Source organism: Asterias rubens, chromosome 2, assembly GCF_902459465.1.
Source record: "Asterias rubens chromosome 2, eAstRub1.3, whole genome shotgun sequence".
NCBI lineage: Eukaryota > Metazoa > Echinodermata > Asteroidea > Forcipulatida > Asteriidae > Asterias > Asterias rubens.
The window spans coordinates 10,192,358-10,217,035 of record NC_047063.1 but is presented as its reverse complement, the minus strand read 5'-3'; the positions used below and the strand labels follow the sequence as shown (position 1 = coordinate 10,217,035).

Here is a 24,678-nt window from a genome sequence, read left to right as displayed (position 1 = left end):
CTCTATAAACATAACCTCACTCAACTCTAGATGACAATTCATTCGCTAATTCGTCGAAAGGTTTATTTTAAAGCAAATTTTATTATTAAAAATAAACGTGATTTAAAATAGTACTTCAATCTAATTAAGCAGATTTTTAAACAGTTTAAATTATTATGCATATAGGGAGAAGCAAAATTGACCAATTTTTAAAGGTGCTCCCCGGGCCCCTGTTCCGCCGCCCGTGGGGGAACTAGACCGAGGCCAGGGAGGGGTGTGGGCTAGACCACTGGTGTACAAACTTTTATTCTAGTTTTCAAGTTTACTATAATTCCGTCTTATATTTTTCCAGAAACTCCGGCATTTTGACTCCGAATGATGGTGCTTTCTGTCCGCAGTCATTAAATGTAACATCTTCTTCACTTGCTACGCAGTACTGCTTTACGTACCGGTACTTCTTGTCTTTGCTGCCCTTGTCGGGGGTGCTGTCGGGGGTGCTGTCGGGGGTGTTGTCGGGGGTGTTGTCAGGGCTCTTGTCGGGGGTAATGTCGGGTGTGTTGTCTGGGGCCTGCGTGGCGGTGCCATCAGGGCCTTGTGTTTCATCTTCACAACCTTTCAAGAAAGAAGAAAGAAATAAACAATGAAAGAGTAGAAAGACTTTTCCAAAGACTATTTTCGTGAAGAACACCGTTCCGTAGTGGAAAGAAATCCGTACGGAAACAACGCTTTTTCGGACAAGGATGATGTTATTAATTGATTTGAACAACCCAACGATTCCACAAGTTATGCTCCAGCTTTGGTAAGGATACAGAACTAGCTATCTAATTGAATAATAATAATAATACTCACTTGGCTTATTACTCGACAACGGGCATGTCAATTTAAAGACTGCTCTTTCCTTTTGCAAAGAACAAAAACCACAGTACCACTTCTTTTTCTTGTTTCCCCTCCCGCACACAGGTTTGAGCGCTGGAAAAAAACATCGGTAATGGAGAAAATCAACACCCTTTTGAAAGTTTCACAAACTAAACAATTACAAAATTTCAAACAAATAAACTTGACAAAATGTCGTTTTTTCCCGCGAAATATTGAGTTTATAGAACAGGTATAGGTTGTAGGCTAGTGCGCTTATAAGAATCAGAGGATCGGAATGAACGATACCCTCGCCAAAGATAATGGTGCATACATTTTCAAGGTTATGCTTAAAGGCACTGGACACTATTGGTAATTACTCAAAAATAATTGTTAGCATCAAAACCTACTTGGTAACGAAAAATGGAGAGCAGTTCATAGTATAAAACATTAAAGGAACACGTTGCCTTGGATCGGTCGAGTTGGTCTTTGAAAAGCGTTCTGTAACGGTTTCTTATAAAATCGGTATGGTTAGAAAGATGTTGTAAAAGTAGAATACAATGATCTACACAAATATGCCTTGAAATTGCGTGGTTTTCGTTTTACCTCGTCGACAAACATGGTCGGCCATTAATATAAATGGCCGACCATGTTAGTTCGCGACGTAAATTGAAAACCGTGCAATTTTGAGTGATACTTGTGTGGATCATTGTATTCTACTTTTAAAACATCTTTCTAACCATATACATTTATAATAATAATAATAGTAACAAAACAAATTGATTTTTTTTAGTACATTTCATAACAAACGGTTTCAAACGCTTTTCATAGACCAACTCGTCCGATCCAAGGCAATGTGTTCCTTTAAGAGAAACGGCTCCCTCTGAAGTAACGTAGTTTTCAAGAAAGAAGTAACTTTCCACTGAAATATTTGAATTTGATTTCGAGACATCAGAATTAGATTTTCACGTCGCGAAATCAAGCATCTGAAAGATGTGACAAGGCTTTTCTCACCATTATTATCTCGCAACTCGGCAACCAATTGAGCTCAAATTTTCACAGGTTTGTTATTTTGTACAACTGTTGAGATACACCAAGTGGAAGACTGGTCTTTTACAAATACCAATAGTGTCCAGTGTCATTAATGGTTTTCTTCATTGGTGATGTTCGTTTTGGTAACACAGTCCAGAGCTGGGTATTGGAAGACAAGGAGTGACCAGTTTTCATTGACCGCGTGGTTACTGAAAGCCAAAAATAGCAAAATGTGCAGTCTAGTCTTTCACCCTGTGTGGGCATGTTTCTATTGTAAATTTTCAGAAACGTGTTTTCCGGAAGCCAATAATGGTCGTAACATACTTACTCCTTGTTGGCGTTGTGATCAATGCATCCGCGGTACACCTTTCAATGGTAGCTGTGGACGATTTAAACCTTGAATTACAAATTTCGAAATGGCGACCTCTTCGGCTTTCACAAAAATTGAAATTGTCTTTGATCAAATATCATTTACGTATGCAAACGAACACGAACGGACGACATTAGGCTCCGAAGGACATTATTATACAAGTCTCATTGGGCTTTCAAAACGGGATTGAAGGGTTCGCAACAATACCTGAACAATCTGACGTTTCGACAATTTTAATAGGTCCGGGGAGGTCTTCTTTTTCATGGTCAATGGAACAGTAATCGCAGTATAGCCGGTAAGCATATTGCCCCTGCTGGCCATACCTAACGCACTTGGAGCTGCCACTCAAGTCTGTGAAAAAAACACAATGAGAACCTGTGAGATATAGGCCTACTCAAAGATACAACATCCATGTTCCGGTGTCCCAGGAAATTCTGTCCACCGGAGATTCTGTCCTTCATATATGGGAAATTAACATGAGCTGGAGGAGGAGGATTTTAAAGAGGGTGCTATCAGAAGAAGTTAGTACATGTATACACAGTTTGCCATACGGGGGACCGAATCTCCCGGGGGGACAGAATCTCCCGCCACACCAACATTTTCTTTTTTTTACGGAAGCTTACTTCTGGCACAGGAAGTTACAAGGCTAGCCCTGCATTCTGAAGCCATGCTTGTTTAAGTAGATCTAAAACAAAATGACTATTTTATTTGGTTGGGATGGGGTGCCTTTGTAGCCACCGGGCTAGCTCGGTTCTCTAGTGGTAAGACATCTAAACTAGCCGTGCAATGGTTTGAATCTTACCAGAGTGATTTGCATGTATGAAGGTACACTAACTGCAAATGGGTTATATATGAAATATCTGCATTCGTCTGTTAGATAGAAGAGCACTTAGCAGGGCTGGGTATTTACGAAGTCATGCTTGAGTCTGTCGTTTTTGATACCGTCTACTTCAGCACAATAACACCGATAATCACGAGTTCTTCATCGGCAACCAATTGTAAATCGTGTTAATAATATAATAAATTATGTGAACATTGAGCTTGTATATGTCGCTCAATTATCCAGTGGATGATGCAAAAAAAAATCCCAAACATCAAATCCTAGTTAGGCCTATATTTTTTGTTGAAGGCAAAGTGTAAAGATTAAAGAACTAAGGTTTCAAACAGGCAGATTACATGTTCTTTCAAAAAACTATTATTTTAAGATCTAGGGTCATAGGGTGCACATTATTTTAAACCAATCATCAAAATATACTGCATTGCGGGACATTATCAGAAAGATTCGACAGTGAGAAAAATTGTGAATTGGTAATTATTTATATAAACCAACCCGGGTCCTGAATCAGAACGCTGGTGAGGATCCTTCTACTTAAAGCATTGATTTATACATATTATTTATAACTATTATAACGCCGTTAAGCACATCTCCCTCATTGGTGGATTATTTCAAACAGCGTTACAACGTATAGTCTCCTACTCAAGCCAGGAATTGGCAGTTAACATTCCGCCATTGATCAATGCTCCAGAAACGAAACTCCTAAAGAGTATGCCTATTATAGTCTTTAAAGAAATGTGAAGATTTATACATTTATAGACAAAACAAAATAAATGAGAGGTTTCAATTTCAAACATTCACGAAATGTGTACGACGACTCAATGGCACAAAGGCATTGACCAGGGGGCATGGAAGCAATCGCCTTCGTTGCCTCCGTGAAGTATCGGACCCGCCATTGCCAATATATTATTTCATGGTATTTCAAAGTTTACTTGAATCGCCTTTGCGCATCGCCAATGTTACACCGACTACTTTATCTGTTGACAAAAAAGAGAGAGAGATAAAGAAAAAGGAAAATATAGAAAAATATTATCAAGTCATAAACGTTGAGTGAGAAAAATATTATCAAATCATAAGCGTTGAGTAAGCAAAATACCAATCAGTCAATCAGTTCGATCGATCAATCAATCAGTCAATAGATCAGTTGATCGATCATCCAATCTATCAATCCTTAGATACTGTTATTCAACAGTTGTTGCTTATCTGAGTACGTTATAACAGGACTCACACGAAAAAAAGGTATTACATGGTTTAAGTCGTTTAAAGACACTGAACGCTATTGGAATTGTCAAAGATCTCAACACATGCATAACATAACAAACCTGTGAAAATTTCAGCTGACTTGGTCGTCGAAGTTGCGAGATATTAATGAAATAAAAAACACCCTTGTCACACGAAGTTGTGCGCAGATCAGAAGATCTTTGCGCTTTCCAAAGTTATTAACAAATCAGAAGGGCAAAACTTAGGATTGGGTGAAGCCTTGGCTTTTGTACCCTAACCTATTGACAGACTAACAAAACAATAAGACTCACAAGACAAGGGACTACAAGGACATACGAACAAATGTAGGTGTATCAACAATATACCAAAAGTAAGCCATGAAATAATTATAATGAATATGCATTGAGTAGTAATTGTTTAAATTTTTTTGAGAATATAGGTAGAGTGATTGCAGATTTAACAGAACCATCCAAATTATTCAAGTATGTAACACCGCGTTGAACAAGGCTGTTTTTATACATTGAGGTTCGGTTGCGAGAAACAAAAAGATTTTTCTTTGAAGTGCTTCGGGTTTTGTATGAATGAATGCCAGTAGTGCCAGGAGTAAAAAATGAGCTAAAACAAGGTGGTAGTGCATTACTCCTGTACTTGTACATAAATTTACCTAATTTCAAATGATAAAGATCATTAAATTTTAACAATTTAAGGTTACAAAATAATGCAGTAGTATGATCAAGAAAACCAGCATTAGAAATGATCCTAACAGCTCGCTTTTGTAAAGTAAGAAGCCTATTACATTGTGTAGGCAAACCACCCCAAGTAAGAACTGAGTACCTTAAATAGGGAAGAACAAAACAATTATATAGAGTTAATAAGACATGGCTTGGTAAAAATTTCTTTAGACGATTAATTATACCAATATTCTTTGATATTTTACTCGCAACATCATTAATATGACTTTTCCAGGACAATTTTTCATCAATTCTTATACCAAGGAATTTAGTACTTGTTACTCTTTGTAGGTCAATTCCATTTAAGATTAAAGGCACAGATTGAATATATTTACGTTGTCTTGGACAAAATATCATATAATTTGTTTTAAGTAGATTAATACACAGTTTATTAGCAACAAGCCACGTACTTATTTTTACCAATTCAACGTTAAGGGTAAGAATAGCTGTACACTAAACTTGTATCATCGGCAAAAAGACAACATGATATAATTTCGGATGTGTTACAGATATCATTAATATAAATAATAAAAAGAAGAGGACCCAAAACAGAACCCTGAGGTACTCAACAAGAAATAGGTTTTTCAGATTAATGGACAGAATTATATGAAACAAACTGTTTTCTATTAGATAAATAGCTTTTGAACCACTCCAAGGTTACTCCACGGATTCCATAATGCGCTAGTTTACATATCAAAATATCATGGTTAATCGTGTCAAAAGCTTTAGAAAGGTCTAAAAATACACCAATAGAAATGTTGTTTTCATCTTGAGTGGATCCTGAATATCCTTTAACCATGATTCAGATACACCAATTTAGAAGGTTGACATAGTTGATAATATGCGACACATTCTTATATAAGCTACGTGCATTTATATGTAGTAGTTTAACATTAGTGTTTTTATTAAAGTAATTCATGAATTCAGTTTGATCATAGTAGTCACAACTTACATCAGGTGCCTCAAAGTTTAAATCTGGATCTATACTAGAATTAACGTCATTATGTGTTACATTATTGTCATTATTCAAGATAGTGATTTAATCATTACAGGCGAGTTCATATCGAACACATTCGATAAGTCAAGTATGGGCTGATAACTTGTCTTACATCTACACAAATAACCAAACACAAAATAACACAGAACAATGACATAATTATAAATGGGTTAACAATTAGGCAAATTACGGTACTCATGTTAAGGTGATCAATAACACAAGTAGGCCTAACGAGTTAAAAGGAAAATTGAGTAGAGAACAGACAGCAGAGGACAAAACAAGAAAACACCAGTAAGCACATGTGTGAGCTTACACCAGATCCAACCAGATCCCCCAGCTATAACAAATAATATATGCATTCATATATGCATTGTATATCACAATTTCAGAAAGAGAATTGTATTTATATGGACATACTATGTTAATGATACAAATTGTAAAGATTTATTATCTGATTCAGTTTTACCTATTTGGCGGATTTCTTCTTGTGACTCATCTGAATTATCTACGCCAACTGATTCTTCTACGAAAACAATGAAATGAAATACCAATAATAGTTATACTTTCATGCGTCTATTTCTGAAGAACTCATGCTCAAGTTACCATTATAGCGACATGACTGCAAGTATGTTAGTACACAACTGTCAATAAGTTGGCAAACTTTCAATTAGTTGACGTGGTGATATAAACTATCACTCTTGGTCGAGTTGTTTGATTATCTGGTGCAGATAATCTTCTCAGTGAGATATAACAATTATTATTACCGGGAAAATTTTCAGTATCGGCATACTTCGACATGACAAAATGATCGTCTCAATATCTGGATAAGTGATATGGCATTTCTGGGGCTCCGTATAATTCATATTCAGGAAATGTTCTGTTTTTGTACTTTGGTATTGGGAAGTACAAAACTTCCGTTGCCAAGTTGGTATCAATGTCATATAAGTAGAGTGTTAAACTTACCGGCGCTTAAACCGTCATCACAATTTGCAATCCGTGAAACAAGACACAGACTTATACAAAGCTGAAGACACCATAACCCGATGGTAATGGTGGACCTACGGATTCTCATTGTCTTCGTACCTTGTGTAAATTTCTGTGGAAGAAGAGACAGTTAAAGGCAGTGGACACTATTGGTTATTGTCAAAGACCAGTCTTCTCACTTGGTGTATCTCAACATGTGCATAAAATAGCAAACCTGCGGAGATTTGAGCTCAATTGGTCGTCGAAGTTGCAAGATAATAATGAAAGAAAAAACACCCTTGTCACACGAAGTTATGTGCGTTTAGATGGTTGATTTGGAGACCTCAAATTCTAAATCTGAGGTCTCGAAATCAAATTCGTGGAAAATTACTTCTTTCCCGAAAACTACTCCGCTTCAGAGGGAGCCGTTTCTCACAATGTTTTATACCATCAACCTCTCCCCATTACTCGTCACCAAGAAAGGTTTTATGCCAATAATTATTTAGAAACTGCCCTTTAAAGGAGATCCGTAGTTAGCTCAAAGTACAACTCGCCCCTCCACGCCCCCTCCTCCCCAAACGAAGACACCCACACACACACAAGCGCTGGTCAGAATTGACTCACTGGGATTCCGAGTCATTCTGGCACATAATAATATTAATTCTTTGTGTTCACTTACATGGGTGACTAAAATATAACTGTTCACGAAGATTGTCAACGTTTAATGTAAATTCACAGTATGAGATGACAAAACTGCCAAGAAAATAAAACGTATACATTACAAATATCCAAACAAAGACTCACACACAAATTATTTTTCAAATGTGTACAAAAATAAACATCCGTTCACTTGTATTCTTTATAATGCAGATCTATTCTAGTAAATAGAAAACTACATTTTATCATATGCTCTCTTTCGATGTTTGTGTTTGTTTTACGGTACGTAACCACGACCACAAAGAAAACAAGGTGTTGTAAACAGAAAAAGAAAAACCCTTACAAAACAAAACAAAACTTACCGTAATTAAATCAGTGACTTCTCACAGCAGAGGTTCACACGTCAGACAAAAGCTCGAGTTGTAGTATTTTCGGTATGTTATTATCAATTGGTGTAAATTGTGTCCTCCATTCTATAAAGCCGGATCTTTCACTTCCTTAACACTCATTTCCCCGACGCTATGCATGAAATATCTTTGGTTCTTACAAGCATCCAGTATTAGATATCTCTAATGATGCGGACCAATCACATGGTGTGCTCATTATTACAATTTTTCGTTTGAAACCTGAAAAGGATTTACGCACATTTAATCGGCCAGGATAAGGCCTACCACTTCCTTTAATACACATTATTATTAGCTTGTAAATTTTCTCGCAGCACCAAAGATTATAAATCAAATTCACTTCGGAAACAATGAAGCAAAACTGAACGGGCTTATGGAGTTGAGATATTAAATTACATAGGAATTGGAGCTAACGGATGGGACGTAAAGCCTTTGGCCCGTGTGCTGTGTTATTCACGTAAAATAACTGTACTTGTCGAAAAGAGAATGAGTTCGCTCCGCTGTTCCTGGTTTGATTGACAGCAAATTGCGCCACAGTACCTTGTAAATCATTAAAAAAGGAGTAGGTCTCATGTATACTATCATAATTCAAACGTAATCCCACAGAAAAATATGCACCTAATACTTCTGTCGAGTAAGTCTGTGTGTAAACGCGTAGGCTAGGCCTATATATATGCCACATCGTTCTAACGTTTTCGCGAATTTTGTACCAGGCCTATAATCGACCATGTAACCTTTGTTTACAACAAGAGTGACCTTGCACGTTCCATGTCATTTCCTGACATGCGAGGGAAACACTGTTTACATGGAGAAATTCAACACAAATTCAACGGAGTTAAAAAAAAAAAATTAAAAAAAAAGTATGCACAAGATTTGAAAAAATGTTAAAAAACTTAAGTTACAATCTCATAAGAAACGTTAGATTTTGATTTTTCCCCGTTAAGCCAGGTTCAAACCTTCCCCAAATGCGAATCGGGTTTTGACGTCACAGTGCTGTTTGGGCTGCGAGTTGAGAACAAGTCAACTGTCTGGGACTTATTATTTGTTGCAAAAATATCTACATCAACATTCGTATCGCATTAGCATGGAGATGAATTGGGCTTCAGGCCTGTAAGAAGTATGTGCAAAATCTGCCGTCAGGAAGTCCATGGCTAGAGTGTGACTTTTTGCAAGTGGTGTCACAGTTTACAGTAGACTGATGTAATACTAAAGGCCTGTTTATCTTCATCTGATGAAGGACAGAGTTACACATTTGAATTTAGTATTCGAATGTTCGAATTGATAATTTATAAAAAGTACAAGATATTTTAGACGCGGATTTGATTCGCTCCAATCTAAGTGAGCATTTACAATAATTTATTGTCTGTGTGCTCATGAAGCTGGAAGATAACAAAGATGGCTACCAAATAATGAATAGCATAAATATAACAACAATGTGGTCTTACTGTAATTGTTCTTTCCTGCGGAAATTTCTTGAAACATCAAGAAAAACACAAAGCTCGTCGCACAGAGAAGCGTCATATTATTAGGTAGGCCTGCCATCCCACGACGTGCCATCATGAACTTCAGTTCCCACGTTTTTGGCTTCTCAAAATGGCGCGAAACAATTTCCAAAATTATAAACACTTGAACATATATAGTGGTCAGAACTGACTGTCGTATTTATTCAGATCGTATGTTTTCCTGCTGACACAGGAAATAAAAGAGGTTTTAAAACAAAGGATGTGTGGGTTCTGTGTAGCGGTATCCTTAAGTAAGTTGGATTAAAGGAAAAGTATGGACATAACATGTGACAGATAAGACAAGCGAAAAGAAACGTCTGTACACAAAATCTCTGCTATATTGTTCAGTTGTTGAAGTCATTATTGTTAACTACTTAATAAGAACCTTATTGATGGCATACCACTCCACAACGTTTTTGAAAATGCTTTGCTTATCAGTTTGTGCATCACTTGAACCATGGAGGATCCGTGTTTGACTATGATGTGAATTACATCTCAAATTGTCAGAAAAACAAACCTTTCTGCGAGTCACTACAATTATGATTGCATAGTTAACTTGATTGTACACATTCTCACAGGTTGGTTTGATGGTATGCCAACAAGTTTCCCCTTTCCAAAACATGCAAGCACCTTTAAAGATGAGATCGCGTGAAACGGAAGAAAATTGTTTGTATTGTTATCCATACCATAGAATCTGGGTATCCGGCCTGTCAGACCTCAAAACTGTACAAAGGGTAACTAGACCGCGGAAATAGATTCCTTTGAAGCAACTATGTCATGCTTTCGATCGAATCAAAACAACTGATTAATAATCACAAGAAAGTGGCATTGCAACGAGATTGTGCATGGTCAATCAAACATCTGAAGTGAATTCCTTTAAGAATATTAGTAAAGCTTTCTTGGTGCACAGAAGACGCAGGCTTTTGTTTTCTGCTTCTTTTGAAAACCACTGTGGCGTAGCGACAACGAGGGGCGCATACCTCTGTGGGTATAGGGGAGGCTCTAATTCCTGGGGAAGGGTTGGTAGGGCTGAGCTGCACTGTGGGAATAGGGGAGGCTCTAATTCCTGGGGATAGAGCTATATACATGTAGCTCTATGGTGGTAGGGCTGAGCTGCACTGTGGGTATAGGGGCAGCTCTAATTCCTGGGGATGGGTGGTAGGGCTGAGCTGCACTGTGGGTATAGGGGAGGCTCTAATTCCTGGGGATGGGTGATAGGGCTGCGCTGCTCTGTGTGGGTATAGGGGAGGCTCTAATTTCTGGGGATGGGTGATAGAACTGAGCTGCACTGTGGGTATAGGGGAGGCTCTAATTCCTGGGGATGGTTGGTAGGGCTGAGCTGCTCTGTGTGTGTATAGGGGAGGCTCTAATTCCTGGGGATGTGTGGTAGGGCTGAGCTGCACTGTGGGTATAGGGGAGACTCTAATTCCTGGGGATGGGCGGTTTCGCTGAGCTGCTCTGTGGGTATAGGGGAGGCTCTAATTCCTGGGGATGGGTGGTAGGGCTGAGCTGCAATGTGGGTATAGGGGAGGCTCTAACTCCTGGGGATGGGTGGTAGGGCTAAGCTACACTGTGGGTATAGGGGAGACTCTAATTCCTGGGATGGGTGGTAGGGCTGAGCTGCTCTGTGGGTATCGGGGAGGCTCTTATTCCTGGGGATGGGTGGTAGGGCTGAGCTGCACTTTGGGTATAGGGGAGGCTCTAATTCCTGGGGATGGGTGGTAGGACTAAGCTGCACTTTGGGTATAGGGGAGGCTCTAATTCCTGTGGATGGGTGGTAGGGCTGAGCTGCTCTGTGGGTATAGGGGAGGATCTAACTGGGGATGGCTAGTAGGGCTGAGCTGCTCTGTGGGTATAGGGGAGGCTCTAACTTCTGGGGATGGGTGGATAGGGCTAAGCTACACTGTGGGTATAGGGGAGGCTCTAATTCCTGGGGATGGGTGGTAGGGCTGAGCTGCTGTCTGGGTACAGGGGAGGCTCTAATTCCTTGGGATGTATTGGATGTAAACAAACACAACGTACTTGCATATAAACGTGCGTTAAAAAGACATGATTACTGTTGAAATTTTTGGTTAAAAAAGGACCAAATTCTCGAAATCATTGAAGAACATTCCGGAGTTTGTAACATGAGACCTTACCGGTGGTTGAACAATGCCAGTATGGGTAAACACAGTTCCACCAAATAGGAAATTCCAAGAGAATTTTCACATGTCATGAGTGTTTATGGTTTTACAGTGCCTTGGTACTTCGTACTTGGTACTTCGTACTTTAATCCCTTTACAGCCCCATTTTGGCTAAACTGGATGTTTTGCGGAAAGTGACGTCAACATTGTAATGATTTTGCTGCCATAATATTCAATATTTTCAATAAAAATCTCATTAAGAATCTGCAAATCCTTTTATTTTCAACCTCAAAATATTTGATTAGAAGGGGTAGCTGTCAGCTATGAGTCGGACAACTTCACGATCTCCCTTATCACAGCCCAACTTCACGCCGTGGTGCACAACGCAAAATCCACGGCGCAGGAATTACCCTAAGAACCTCAGTAATTTACGTAGACTCTCAAAAGAAAGCTCTTTTGTAGTAGAATACTGGGAACATCAAACAGCAACTGTGATTTAAATCATTGGAACAATATTCAACTTTATTAAAAGGGCTTCTTTTTTTTGTTTCAGTGACATTCATTTAAATAATGGGTCGTGTAATAGACATCTGAGGATTCGGCTCTGTTTTAATATCAATCTGAAATAATGAAGACAATCAAAGTGCAGTTAGACGGTGTTTGTCTTCATTGGAATTAATGAGTAACTTAAACACCTAACTATAAATCTTATCAAAGTTACTTAAAATAAATGACTGTACGAGTGCAAATACATAATAAAAACACTTCCTATAAGAAAACGACTTAAATACGTTAGCGGTTCCCGCCACGGCTTTCTGGGACGCGCCATCCTGAAATGCTATTTAAATCGGCAATAATATTTCCAAAACGAAAACCAAACTAGAGCATAAAGTAATGGCAGATTCTAAAGACATCAATTTCTCAGACTCATGTCTTATGAAAAACAAGCTTAGATACATTTTTAAGTTTAAAAACAACTGTAGAAATAAGTATTACAAAAAGGTGAAATTTACCTGAAATAATGAAGACAATCAAAGAACGAATACATGGCTGTCTGTCTTCATTGGAATTATGGGAGCACCCGAAAACCTGGCGTTGAGGGCGCTCGATTAACAAAATAATAAGTTAAAAGAGGAAACTATAAAGTTGATTGAACCAAAAAATAAGGGGACATGTTTTATACCTGTTATACTGTGTATCTGTGCTTTTCAATTTCCACTTTAAATCACGTGATCACAATATGTAAACATTGGTAGCGGATTCGGTCTATTCCCAGGGATGGATGGTACGTAGGGCTGAGCTGCACTGTGGGTATAGGGGAGGCTCTAATTCCTGGGGATGGGTGGTAGGGCTGAGCTGCTCTGTGGGTATAGGGGAGGCTCTAATTCCTAGGGATGGGTGGTAGAGCTGAGCTGCACTCACTGTGGGTATAAGGGAGGCTCTTATTCCTGGGGATGGGTGGTAGGGCTGAGCTGCACTGTGGGTATAGGGGAGGCTCTAGTTCCTGGGGATGGGTGGTAGGACTAAGCTGCACTGTGGGTTAAGGGGAGGCTCTAATTCCTGGGGATGGGTGGTAGGGCTGAGCTGCACTGTGGGTATAGGGGAGGCTCTAATTCCTGGGGATGGGTGGTAGGGCTGAGCTGCACTGTGGGCATAGGGGAGGCTCTAATTCCTGGGGATGGTTGGTAGGGCTAGGCTGCACTGTGGGTATAGGGGAGGCTCTAATTCCTGGGGATGGGTGGTAGGGCTGAGCTGCTCTGTGTGTATAGGGGAGGCTCTAATTCCTGGGTATGGGTGGTATAGGGCTGAGCTGCACTGTGGGTATAGGGGAGACTCTAATTCCTGGGGATGGGTGGTAGGGCTGATCTGCACTGTGGGTATAGGGGAGGCTCTAATTCCTGGGGATGGGTGGTAGAGCTGAGCTGCACTCACTGTGGGTATAAGGGAGGCTCTAATTCCTGGGGATGGGTGATAGGGCTGAGCTGCTCTGTGGGTTAAGGGGAGGCTCTAATTCCTGGGGATAGGTGGTACAGGGCTGAGCTGCACTGTGGGTTTAGGGGAGGCTCTAATTCCTGGGGATGGGTGGTAGGGCTGAGCTGCACTGTGGGTATAAAGGAGGCTCTAATTCCTGGGGATGGGTGGTAGGGCTGAGCTGCACTGTGGGTATAGGGGAGGCTCTAATTCCTGGGGATATGTGGTATAGGGCCGAGCTGCACTGTGGGTACAGGGGAGGCTCTAATTCCTGGGGATGGTTGGTAGGGCTGAGCTGCTCTGTGGGTACAGGAGAGGCTCTAATTCCTGGGGATGGGTGGTAGGGCTGAGCTGCACTGTGGGTACAGGGGAGGCTCTAATTCCTGGGGATGGGTGGTAGGGCTGAGCTGCACTCTCGGAATAAGGGAGGCTCTAATTCCTGGGGATGGGTGGTAGGGCTGAGCTGCACTGTGGGTATAAGGGAGGCTCTAATTCCTGGGGATGGGTGGTAGGGCTGAGCTAGCTGCACTGTGGGTAAAGGGGAGGCTTTAATTCCTGGGGATGGTTGGTAGGGCTGAGCTGCACTGTGGGTAAAGGGGAGGCTCTAATTCCTGGGGATGGGTGGTAGGGCTGAGCTGCACTGTGGGTATAGGGGAGGCTCTAATTCCTGGGTCTGGGTGGTAGGTATTGAGCTGCTCTGTGTGTATAGGGGAGGCTTTAGTTCCTGGGGATGGGTGGTAGGGCTGAGCTGCACTGTGGGTATAGGGGAGGCTCTAATTCCTGGGGATGGGTGGTAGGGCTGAGATGCTCTGTGTGTATAGGGGAGGCTCTAATTCCTGGGGATGGGTGGTATCGCTGAGCTGCACTGTGGGCATAGGGGAGGCTCTAATTCCTGGGTCTGGGTGGTAGGGCTGTGCTGCTCTGTGGGTATAGGGGAGGCTCTAATTCCCGGGGATGGGTGGTAGGGCTGAGCTGCACTGTGGGTATAGGGGATCGGGTGGTTTCGCTGAGCTGCACTGTGTGTATAAGGAGAGCTCTAGATCCTGGGGATAGGTGGTAGGGCTGAGCTTCTCTATCGGTATAGGGGAGGCTCTAATTCCTGGGGATGGGTGGTATCGCTGAGCTGCACTGCGGGTATAGGGGAGGCTCTAATTCCTGGGGATGGGTGGTAGGGCTTAGCTGCTCTGTGGGTATAGGGAGGCTCTAATTCCTGGGGATGGGTGGTAGGGCTGAATCTGAAGTGGAGTCCTTTTAAGAAAAAATTAAGCTTTCTTGGTGCACAGAAGACGCAGGCTTTTGTTTCCTTCTTCTTTTGAAAATCACTGTGGCGTAACGACAACGAGTGGCGCAAAGCAAATTCTTGTCCACTCCACCGTCAGCTCTTGTCAGAGAAGGTTCCCTAATATTTAAAGAAGACAGTTTTTGTCACTGCTGTTTTCTTTAGCCAACGTAACAGGTTTGGACTTGGCTTGGTGGCGTTTGCCCCTTACAGGAAATAACCTGTTCAATGGTTGTAAGTATTATATATTAATTTATTCGCCAAGGCGATTGCAGGCATTTTTCATAAGTTTAGGCCTCGGCATTTGCATGCCAATTTAATTCAACTTGTTGGTAACGTTTATTTAACTCTTACCACAAATCCACTGGTAACAAACGGAAACAAACATCGTTTCACTTATATACACGCCCATGAACATTGGATTGAGCTAAAGTTTGAACCGGGAGGCAGCAGTTCCGTCAAGATTACAATTTGCCAAAGTCGACAAAAGAACCTTACCATAATACACATCCTTTATTGCTTATCTAAATAACTAAATTATTGCCTAATGATCTCATGACGACTTTAGGAATCGAAAGTATTACTGTCAATCTCTCTACATGTAAATCACCCCACTCGTCTTGAAACCAGTATCCACATTATACGATATAATTGACTCTATATTTTGTATAAAACTACTCCCATGACAACATTATGTAGGCTTTAAAATCTATAACATTTGAATGTCGTCATAGTAAAATAAAACGATTGTATTTTTAATGTAAAAAATGTCTGATGTAACGTATTTGTTTTAAATATCAACCATACGTCTTTCAATTTAACGGCCGGAGGTTTGGTCATGAAGTGACAGTAGTGTGTTTTGCTGACGTGTCCTTAAAACATAAAAACAAAAAACAAAATTGCAGCAAACTAGTTTAATGGAAACAAAGTTCAAAACTCATTTGTCAACTTTCTTGTAAGATTTGACAATTTCGGAATACCTCACAATACAGAATGTAATAAACAGTTGTACAATACGGGTCATACAAAATTAATGACCAGAAAATATATCATCCGAAATTGCTTACAGAGGTTTCGCCGACTTGGAAACCAACATCAAGAGTTGTACAGGTTAGTGAGATACTTAAAATGACCCATATTAATGGTCCATTCGAAGAACCATATTGCATTGTTTATTCCTAATATGCAAATAAGGCATAAACATTGATGATTCCATTATAACTCTGCCTGGAATAATTACATGAAAAGGTTAAACAGAGCTTACAAAACCCGTAAACATTAGCTCCTGTGCACAAAATGGTTTGTGACGATTGAACGTGGATTGCTGTTTTAAACAAATCCGGGTCAGAATTGAACCGGATTCCGGGCCCCATTTGGACTGACCCATTTCCAGATCTGGAAGGCATGGAAATGTTTTTACATAGGGGACTTTAACTCAGATAAAAAGGGCAGGTAAACATAGTTATTTCGTCTCTATGAACAAAATTTCGTTTGCTTAAAAAACAATTTCGTTCCTCGCAATGTATTTTCGGGGAAAGAAAATCATGTTTCGTGGAAATAAAAATAATGTTACTTTCTGTTTTGTTTTACTATTTTGGTTTCGTTAACTGTCCAAACTTGGTCCCTTACGTATGGGGATCTACACTGGTCGGTTTGAACAGGCCCGCACAACACTGAAAATTCTTCAACCGAGAGGTGCAGTGATGCTAGGTGGATACCTGAGTGATACAGGAAGATGTTTAAAGGCGGTGGACACTATTGGTAATTACTCAAAACATCTTTAGCATAAAAACTTACTTGGTAACGAGTAATGGAGAGCTGTTGATACATAGTATAAAACATTGTGAGAAACGGCTCCTCTGAATTAAGTTATGTGGATTTCGAGCTAGAGGTAATTTTCCTAGAATCTGATTTCGAGACCTCAGAACTATGCTCAGAACTAGATTTTGAGGTCTCAAAATTAAGCATCTGAAAGCACACAACTTCGTGTGACAAGGGTGTTTTTTCTTCCATTATTTTCTCGCAACTTCGACGAACAAATGAGCACAAATTTTCACAGGTTTATTATTTTACTGCATAAAACTCAACAAAATTAAACGGTATTAACACTGTGCGTTACCCTTTATTCATTTAAAATGTTCCACAATCTGAAACTTGTCGGTTTCGAACCCCCCCCCCCCCCCCCCCCCCCCCCCACCCCGCATCAACCATCATAAACAATTGCTATACGTACCTGGTTCCAAGCAAAACATATGGAATTTCATACCGCCAATGGTTGTAAAATTTGGATACGTTTGACGTCATCATTACATAAAAATTAATGCAGAAAAACAACAATAACTGTAAACAACCAATAAACATGGTTTGTTGCTTTACAACTTCTACGAGATGACGTGGCGGGTAGAGAGCAACTTCAGCCGGTGATAAAACCAGAGACCACACCCTATATCAGTCCATGTCATCCCCCCAGAAGTAGACACAACCAGCTTGAGACAGATCAGTGAAGACTTAAAACCATCTATATCATCCAAGACTAATTACAACTAGACTACATGTAAAGCGAACCGTTCTATTGCAATGTAAGTTGGTACAACAATAACTTTGATTAGGTTGTTATTTAGTTACTCTTTCACGTTTTATTCTCAGACAATACAATCATATTCATATTCACATTTATAATGGCCGGGTTTAAAACAAATACAATTTTTGAAATTTTCCCCAATAATGTTTTGTATGGAACCATGAAATAACATTAACTTCTTCTTGCAGTTGTGCTATAGGGTATTCTTTTCGACTTCATCGCTTTTTTACAGTTTTTTTTTGGCAATAGTATATAAGCTTTACATTTTATATATTTTTTATGATTCGTAAATCAATGTATTTACAACTACGCCTAGATTTTAATGCCCTAGGGCCCTTAACCAGTTACTTGAAGACAACATTACTGAATCATTGGACTTGTTAATCTTACAGTATGCTGAAGTTTGTTGGACTGGCGTTGGTGATGTGGCTTGTGATGGCACCATTGGTGTTTAAAGGAGGAGAAGTGGACGCTGCTGGTAAGTAATGGATGCACCATCCATAACTTTTAGCTATTGGGTAACACGCCTGTGTATGCTTCGTTTTTGAAAAGGCAAGGGGGCCAGGGTACAAAGGCAATTGTGAATGTATGGAGTATGTTCAAGGGCGCAAAGGCAATGACAAGGGGGCATGGAGCCAATCGCCTTTGCTGCCTTCGTGAAGTATCAGGCCTGGAGTAACAAAGAAAATAAACAAATATTGCAATTAAGACAAAACACATGAGATGTAAACAACACGGAAACGCTTCCTTTATCAAAGAAGAGCTATAATCAGTTTACTTGGGGAGCCATAACCCATGTTTAATTTGAGCAAACAGAAGTTGAAATTCATTGCCCCCCCCCATAAAAACAATAAAAAATAGAAAAAAAAACAAAAAAACAGCATGACAAAGTCAACGAATGACATTGACCATGCATGAACGACAACGAAATTGAATGCTTAACAGTTTACAAGGGAAAGTTTGAATTAAACGCATGTGAATAAAATTGAAAAAAGATGTTGCAGAAATTAATTTAATACTATTTCATTTCACAGTCAAGAGCGGAAACTGTCTCTCTCCAAATTCGCTGGTATCCATTGACAGCAGGGAGTGTGAAGTGGATGACGAGTGTAAAGGAGCTAATAGGTGTTGCGACAATGGCAAGGGAACATCTTGTGTTCCTCCCATTTAAGGTATACAAGCTTGTCACAATTTCATTCGCAAAATGCATTTTACAACAAAGACTTTGACAACTCGGTGTACAACAAATCCGCACTCGTACTATCAACACTTACTGGTCATTTCTTGAGATGTCCGAAGATGGCGCAAAGTGAACCTGAAATCTGATTTTCGGATGCAGGAATAATTATGTAAGCCAAGGCAGAGTCAGTTACAAATTCCGTCTCACTATCAAGCTTAGTTCATGAATTATTGTCAACATTACGGAAGCACTAATTTTAATGTTACAAAATACACAATGTTTTTTTCGTTGGGGGGGGGGGGGGACACACCAACTAATCACGGGATATAAAACTCAGGACTCGGTGTTAACACACATCGGTGAATGGGTACAAACCAAAATTAATAATCACGGGATGTTTTCTACATTTTATGTTGTTCAACTAAAAGGTGGTCACAACAATTATTTATTTTTAACACGATTGAATGTTTTGCAAACATTCGGCCGTCCATGCCAAGCAGTGCAGTTTGTTTAGCAGCAAAAAATAGAATGGTCCAAAATTCGAGTATAACCTGCTGTCCGTCCACAAACAAGGAGTTGTTATACATTACATGAGACATAAAATAATGTTTTATTCTGCACTCTAAATGCTCCTGGGCAAGAATCAAATCGAACTCTGGGGTCTATAGATGACCTGACCCACTTAAATGATTCAGGCTTCCCCTACAAGGATTCTTTGTGAATTTGACCCAGTTCTGGGTCGTTCTGACACAGATTCCGGGTCATCCTGACCTAAAATGGCTTAGGATGTCACACGGGTTGCGGCCCGGATCAGGGTCAATTCTAACCCCGGGGCTTTTAGAGTGTGTACTCTCACGCACTCCTACGTCTTTGTTTCAGGAAATACTTCGGGAAGCAGATCATAGAGCCACGGTCTACCTCGGCTGGAGAAACATATTGTATAGACTCGGCATAATGTGCACATTTTAATGCACGTAAAACTCAATTTCAACTCTAATACAACACTCTACAAGAAAAACAGCTAGGCTGCTGCACCAGGTTGTTGTCAAAGGTGTGTTCACTTCGTAATGTACGCTATTCCGTGGAAAGGACAAATAAACCTTAATATCGCATTCATGCAAAGACTGTATTGAAAAGTAAACCGTGTGCTGATCTACGACATCGATGTATAAACTATATAAAAAAAACGTATTGACCATGGAGGAACTGTTGTACCTACAAACTGTGAACTGAGACTGGATAACAATAAGTTATTACTTGGTCTGATTGCATTTAATTCCACCCCTACGAAGAATAACTTTCAACGACTACAGAAGAGACGCTCTCTTAAAATTCATCCGACAGTTTAAACACTTGTTTCAATGTACGAAGACATTAAGTCATTCATGTTGTGCCTTTGTTACATACACTTTACTGTGACAACCGAGCGGCAAAACAAGAAAGTTTACCCCACATGTAAACCACAAAATTAATGCTAAACAACTTTCGATGAAATCATAATCGCAGTTTAGTTTACATCTCATATAGTCAATGTGTACACCCGTGTAAACGGAGTAGAAAGATGTTTTAAAAGTAGAATACTGTACAATGATCCACACAAGTTTGCCTCGAAATTGCGAGGTTTGCCTTTTACTGTGCGAACCAACACGGTCGGCCATTTATGGGAGTCAAAATTTTGACTCCCATAAATGGCCGACCGTGTTAGTCGTCGACGTAAAAAGAAAACCGTGCAATTTCGAGGCATGTTTGTGTGGATCATTGTATTCTACTTTTACAACATCTTTTTACCCATGTGCATTTCATAACAAACGGTTACACACGCTTTTCAAAGACCAACTAGACCGATCCAAGGCAACGTGTTCCTTTAAACTGCTTAATGAAAATGAAAATAAACCAGTCGGCCTCAGGTTAATGAAACTTCTTTGCCCATTCGTTCTATGGCTTATTTAATTTCGTTATTTTCACACGCATTTATAATACATCGTTGTTTTTGCCAGACATTTTTAAATAAAATAGACAACGTGCTTTCAATAGTGTACAACACTCATTCTGTGGGGATCGAAAAGCACACCAAAAAGCACATTAGGCCTACTTGCGGAATGGTGTCACAACGGCATGGCTTCTTTTTGTGCACAACAATGGTCAACAATCGTACACCATACTAACTCCCCGTATGTTTTTCCACAAATCTGGGCTGTTAACTTCGCATTATTTTGTTCAAGCGGCAGAACCCTCACGTACACAAATGACGTACAAAATAATACGTCCAAAAGTCCAAAACACCGCCCTCACTATGGTCAATGAATACAATGGGTGCGTTCGTTTAGCTTCCCTGGGTCGACCCAGGTGTTTGACGGTTTTTTTTCCCAGGACGAACGTGTGCAGATAATTATCCACGTTCGTCCTGGAAAAAAACCCACCTCACACCGGGGTCGACCCAGGGAAGCTAAACGAAACGAACGCACCCATTATTGAACAGCCGTCAGCCGTGACTGGCTGAGAGTTGTATGCAGTGCGCGCGTCATCAAAATACCTCAGCGATGGCGGCCATAATTAGATCCGGAAAATGGTCTAATGACGTCGGGGCACTATCATCACTAGTTTGGGGAAAATTTTAAAGCAAAAAGTGTTTCCACTTGATTATTTTTTATATTCCCGCAAAATTTTCTGGACCAGGGTGCATGCGAAGAAGCAAACTGAAGTTGAACAGTGTCGCATGCTGGTTGTCACCAAAAAAAACCAGTATTTTGGTTTAAGTATAAATTATTTCTTATTAATTTGCATGTTACCCCATTCCCCATGTATTGTAAATTGTCCAGAACCCAGTGGCCGTAATTATGTCCATTGTGTAGTACCGCGCCCAGATGTGTATGGTCTCAGTCCTAACCCAATAAACTGCATATTCAAAGGGTAGATTTGAATAAGAAAGAGATTTTTGCTGTGTGAGGGAATACAGTGTATGCTAATGGGACGGCAATAGGGGTAGAGCAATTGAGTTTGGTAGGATGTGAACACTCCTTCTGAGAGAGCTTGTGCTGGATGCACACACCCTGTTTTTGATGTGCGGTTGTATGGCTTTTTGGAAACCACATGTTTTTCAAAGAAGTTCATTGAAAAAAACAACCTGAAATTTTGCTGTGCTAGCTTTGCAAGCTTAATCATTATCAGCTGTTGTAGGCTTTGAGCCTCATTCTGCCACTTGGAAAGGAAGACAGGTTGGATGATACATGTACAATCGTGAGTAATTTCTTTTAAAATAAATTCATTTATTCATAAGAAGTCTTTCATTTTGTAAAAACCCATGTAGTTTAAAATTACAAATCTATGAAAACTGGTACAAATTCAGAAGTCATTTTGCAATGTATTACTTGGAAAAGTATTGGTGGACAACCAGCTTTATTCGGAGGGTGATTCGACTGCCATTATTTTGCATTTTGCCTCTTTGATTGACAACTCTGTGCTGTGTACAATAAGGAGATGGAAACCTACAGCTACACATAATACAAAAAATAATATGAGAAAAACAAGCTGATGTCAACTATCTAAAATAGAAGTGGAATACACTATCCTGACCCTGTGTGTTGCTTTTTTGTGTAGGCCCCTACCTTTCTTCGGCGCGGTGCGACCTCGGTTTGGTACAGCTTGAGATGCCACGACTAACCCGTATCTCATTGCTCTATCCGTGGGTCCTTTCTCATGATTTATCTCATCCGCGGCTCCCCTGCTGGTCGGTTCACTCCTACCTCCATGCCCATGGTTCACTCCTATCCTCAACTCCCCCTATAAAACACATCACATTGGCCCGCCAACGATAGTTCATTTTCTGTTCACGAAATTCTTCATGTCAGTTATCCGTCGATGGTGGGAAATCTCGCAACTTCAAAAAATTCCCCTTTTAATATTATATTGTGATTTCATCGTTTCTTAATGGCCATCTTCTTCGAGATAACAATTACTGACGATTCTGTCTGCTCTCCTTGGCTGTGATTGGGATCTTCTGCATGCGTTGAAGGGCGCCGCCAAGAGAAAAAAATAATTGCGCAAATTTAAGATTGCCGCCCTCTTTTCCAAACATTAATGAGAGACACTGACTATCGAGGTTCATTGTTTGGAAGGACGATAAACGTCTGGGGACCACCCATCCATACACACGGGCGGATTGTTGAATTGAATGGAAACTGGGACTGCAATCATTGATATTATGAGTAGCTCCTGCCCCTTTTATCACATATATTGAAACGCCAGGAATGTACGTCACCTTTCAATTTGGTTAGTAGCATTTGCGGAATACTCCGGTACAATTACCAAGTCAGCTGTTTGTAGGATAATGCGTATTGTTGTCTGTCATGTCTGTTGTGTTCGTAGCTGATGATAATCATATTGCATTTTACAAATAGTTCAGTCTCATTCACGCATAGCGCGTTGCACGTCGATCACAACCGGCCCGAACTTTTTTTATCAACATGTTTTGCTCTTTAGCCAGCAATAACTGATGTTTCTTTACATACAATTTCCAACACACTGTACATTCAGAATGCTTGTGATGCCTTTTGCAAAGTTACATGAAAAAATTTCTTTAAAAAAAAAGAAATATCCTTCCTCAATACTCATGGTTGTTTTGTTGCCAAGAATACATTCAATACATGAATAACTCGAATGGTTGGCCCGACGAGTCTATGAAAGGGGTGCAAAATACAGCCACCGTCCACATGTATAGTGTATACATGTATCCCACAAATAAAGACAGCGCAGTGTGCGACCAGGACCCTTGTATTTTATAACCCCCCTTTTCACAGAATGGTTGTTCAAACCATTTGTGTTTCATTCAATGAATTCAAGAATTGTGGTTACCTGCTTACTGAATCTTCCAGAGGTTTTTTTGTTTTTGTTTTTTAGATTGAAGACACTAGCACGTTTCCAACCATGGAGACACCGGCTGTTGAACCAGCTGGACAGGATGCACAATCCAAAGGAGAAGCATCACCTCAGCAGACCTCAAGTCAGTCTCAACAAGATGAACATCCACCACAAGGTGCATCTGGCCACCAACCAACAGCTGTGAGTATCTAACATGTCTACTATTTGTTCTGTTCTTGAAAACCCACAAGTAAAGCCAGGTTAATACTTCCTGCGAATGCTAATGCAAAGTACATTTTTACGACACATGGCAGGAGTTGAACACAGTCCATTTGTTTGGAAAATTTGACATTTCATTTGTTGCGAATTTGTGACATCAACATTTGTATCGCATTTGCATTCGCAGGCAGTATGAACCAGGCTTTAAAGGCACTGGACACTATTGGTAGTTACTCAAAATAATTATTAGCATAAAAACTTGTTTTGTAACAAGCAATGGAGAGCTGTTAAAAGTACATGTATAAACCATTGTTAGAAACAGCTCCCTCTGGATTAACATAGTTTTCGAGAAAGAAGTAATTTTCCATTAAAATAATTTTATTTGAGTTTGATTTCGAGACCTCAGAAATAGATTTGAGGTCCCGAAATCAAGCATCTGAAAGCACACAGTTTCGTGTGACGAGGGTGTTTTTTCTTCCATTATTATCTCGCAACTTCGACGACCAATTGAGCTCAAATTTTGAAAGGTTTGTTTCTTTGTGCACTTGTTGAGATACACCAAGTGAGAAGACTGGTCTTTGACAATTACCAAAAGTGTCCAGTGCCTTTAATAATAATAATAAAAACAGACAAGTTTTGAGAAAGGTTTTTACTTTTAACAAACACGATAGTGGTACTAAGGCAATGTGTCCATTTAACAAAAGTTTGTGATCTTTTGAAAAACTGCTCATGTGACAGATGTGAGAGGACACCTCTATTGTTTTTTGTCAACCCCAGCCGAATTTTACTTTAAACGAACATGATAGTGGTACTAAGGCAATGTGTTCATTTAACAAAAGTTTATGATCTTTTGAAAAACTGCTGACTTGACAGATGTGAGAGAACACCTCAATTGTTTTTTTGTCAACCCCAGCCGAATTTTACT

At 40.0% G+C, this 24,678-nt stretch overlaps 2 protein-coding genes and 1 long non-coding RNA gene across 7 annotated transcripts in view; 2 read left to right on the top strand and 1 right to left on the bottom strand.

Annotated features, from left to right (window-relative positions):
• Positions 1–31: 31 nt before the first annotated feature.
• LOC117306953 lies at positions 32–9,749 on the bottom strand. Of its 3 annotated transcripts, none has more exons than XM_033791551.1 (7): positions 8,000–8,523; positions 6,981–7,113; positions 6,484–6,540; positions 2,441–2,584; positions 2,192–2,242; positions 829–948; positions 32–591 (listed from the first exon to the last, which is right to left on the bottom strand). In XM_033791551.1, exons 2-7 carry the CDS (start codon positions 7,087–7,089, stop codon positions 305–307), a joined length of 768 nt encoding a protein of 255 aa, XP_033647442.1. In that variant the 5' UTR covers positions 7,090–7,113; positions 8,000–8,523; the 3' UTR covers positions 32–304. The 3 variants fall into 3 exon arrangements, with proteins under 3 accessions (XP_033647442.1, XP_033647443.1, XP_033647444.1); XM_033791552.1 differs by lacking the exon at positions 8,000–8,523 and adding an exon at positions 7,660–7,981; XM_033791553.1 differs by lacking the exons at positions 6,484–6,540; positions 6,981–7,113; positions 8,000–8,523 and adding an exon at positions 9,487–9,749.
• A 5,187-nt stretch (positions 9,750–14,936) lies between these two features.
• On the top strand, positions 14,937–16,661 carry LOC117306955. The gene is made up of 3 exons (XR_004521007.1): positions 14,937–15,150; positions 15,986–16,026; positions 16,578–16,661. It is a non-coding gene; the product is annotated as an uncharacterized LOC117306955 (long non-coding RNA).
• A 5,056-nt stretch (positions 16,662–21,717) lies between these two features.
• LOC117304333 (histone deacetylase 6-like) overlaps positions 21,718–24,678 on the top strand; it is a 62,573-nt gene continuing 59,612 nt past the window's right edge. For 2 of the 3 annotated variants that reach the window (XM_033788725.1, XM_033788742.1), the window contains exons 1-2: positions 22,839–22,946; positions 23,574–23,735. In XM_033788725.1, coding sequence (XP_033644616.1) covers positions 23,601–23,735 — 135 coding nt within the window. In that variant the 5' untranslated portion in view covers positions 22,839–22,946; positions 23,574–23,600. Of the gene's footprint in view, positions 21,915–22,838; positions 22,947–23,573; positions 23,736–24,678 lie in introns of those variants that run through there. The other variant, XM_033788733.1, reaches the window with a different exon arrangement.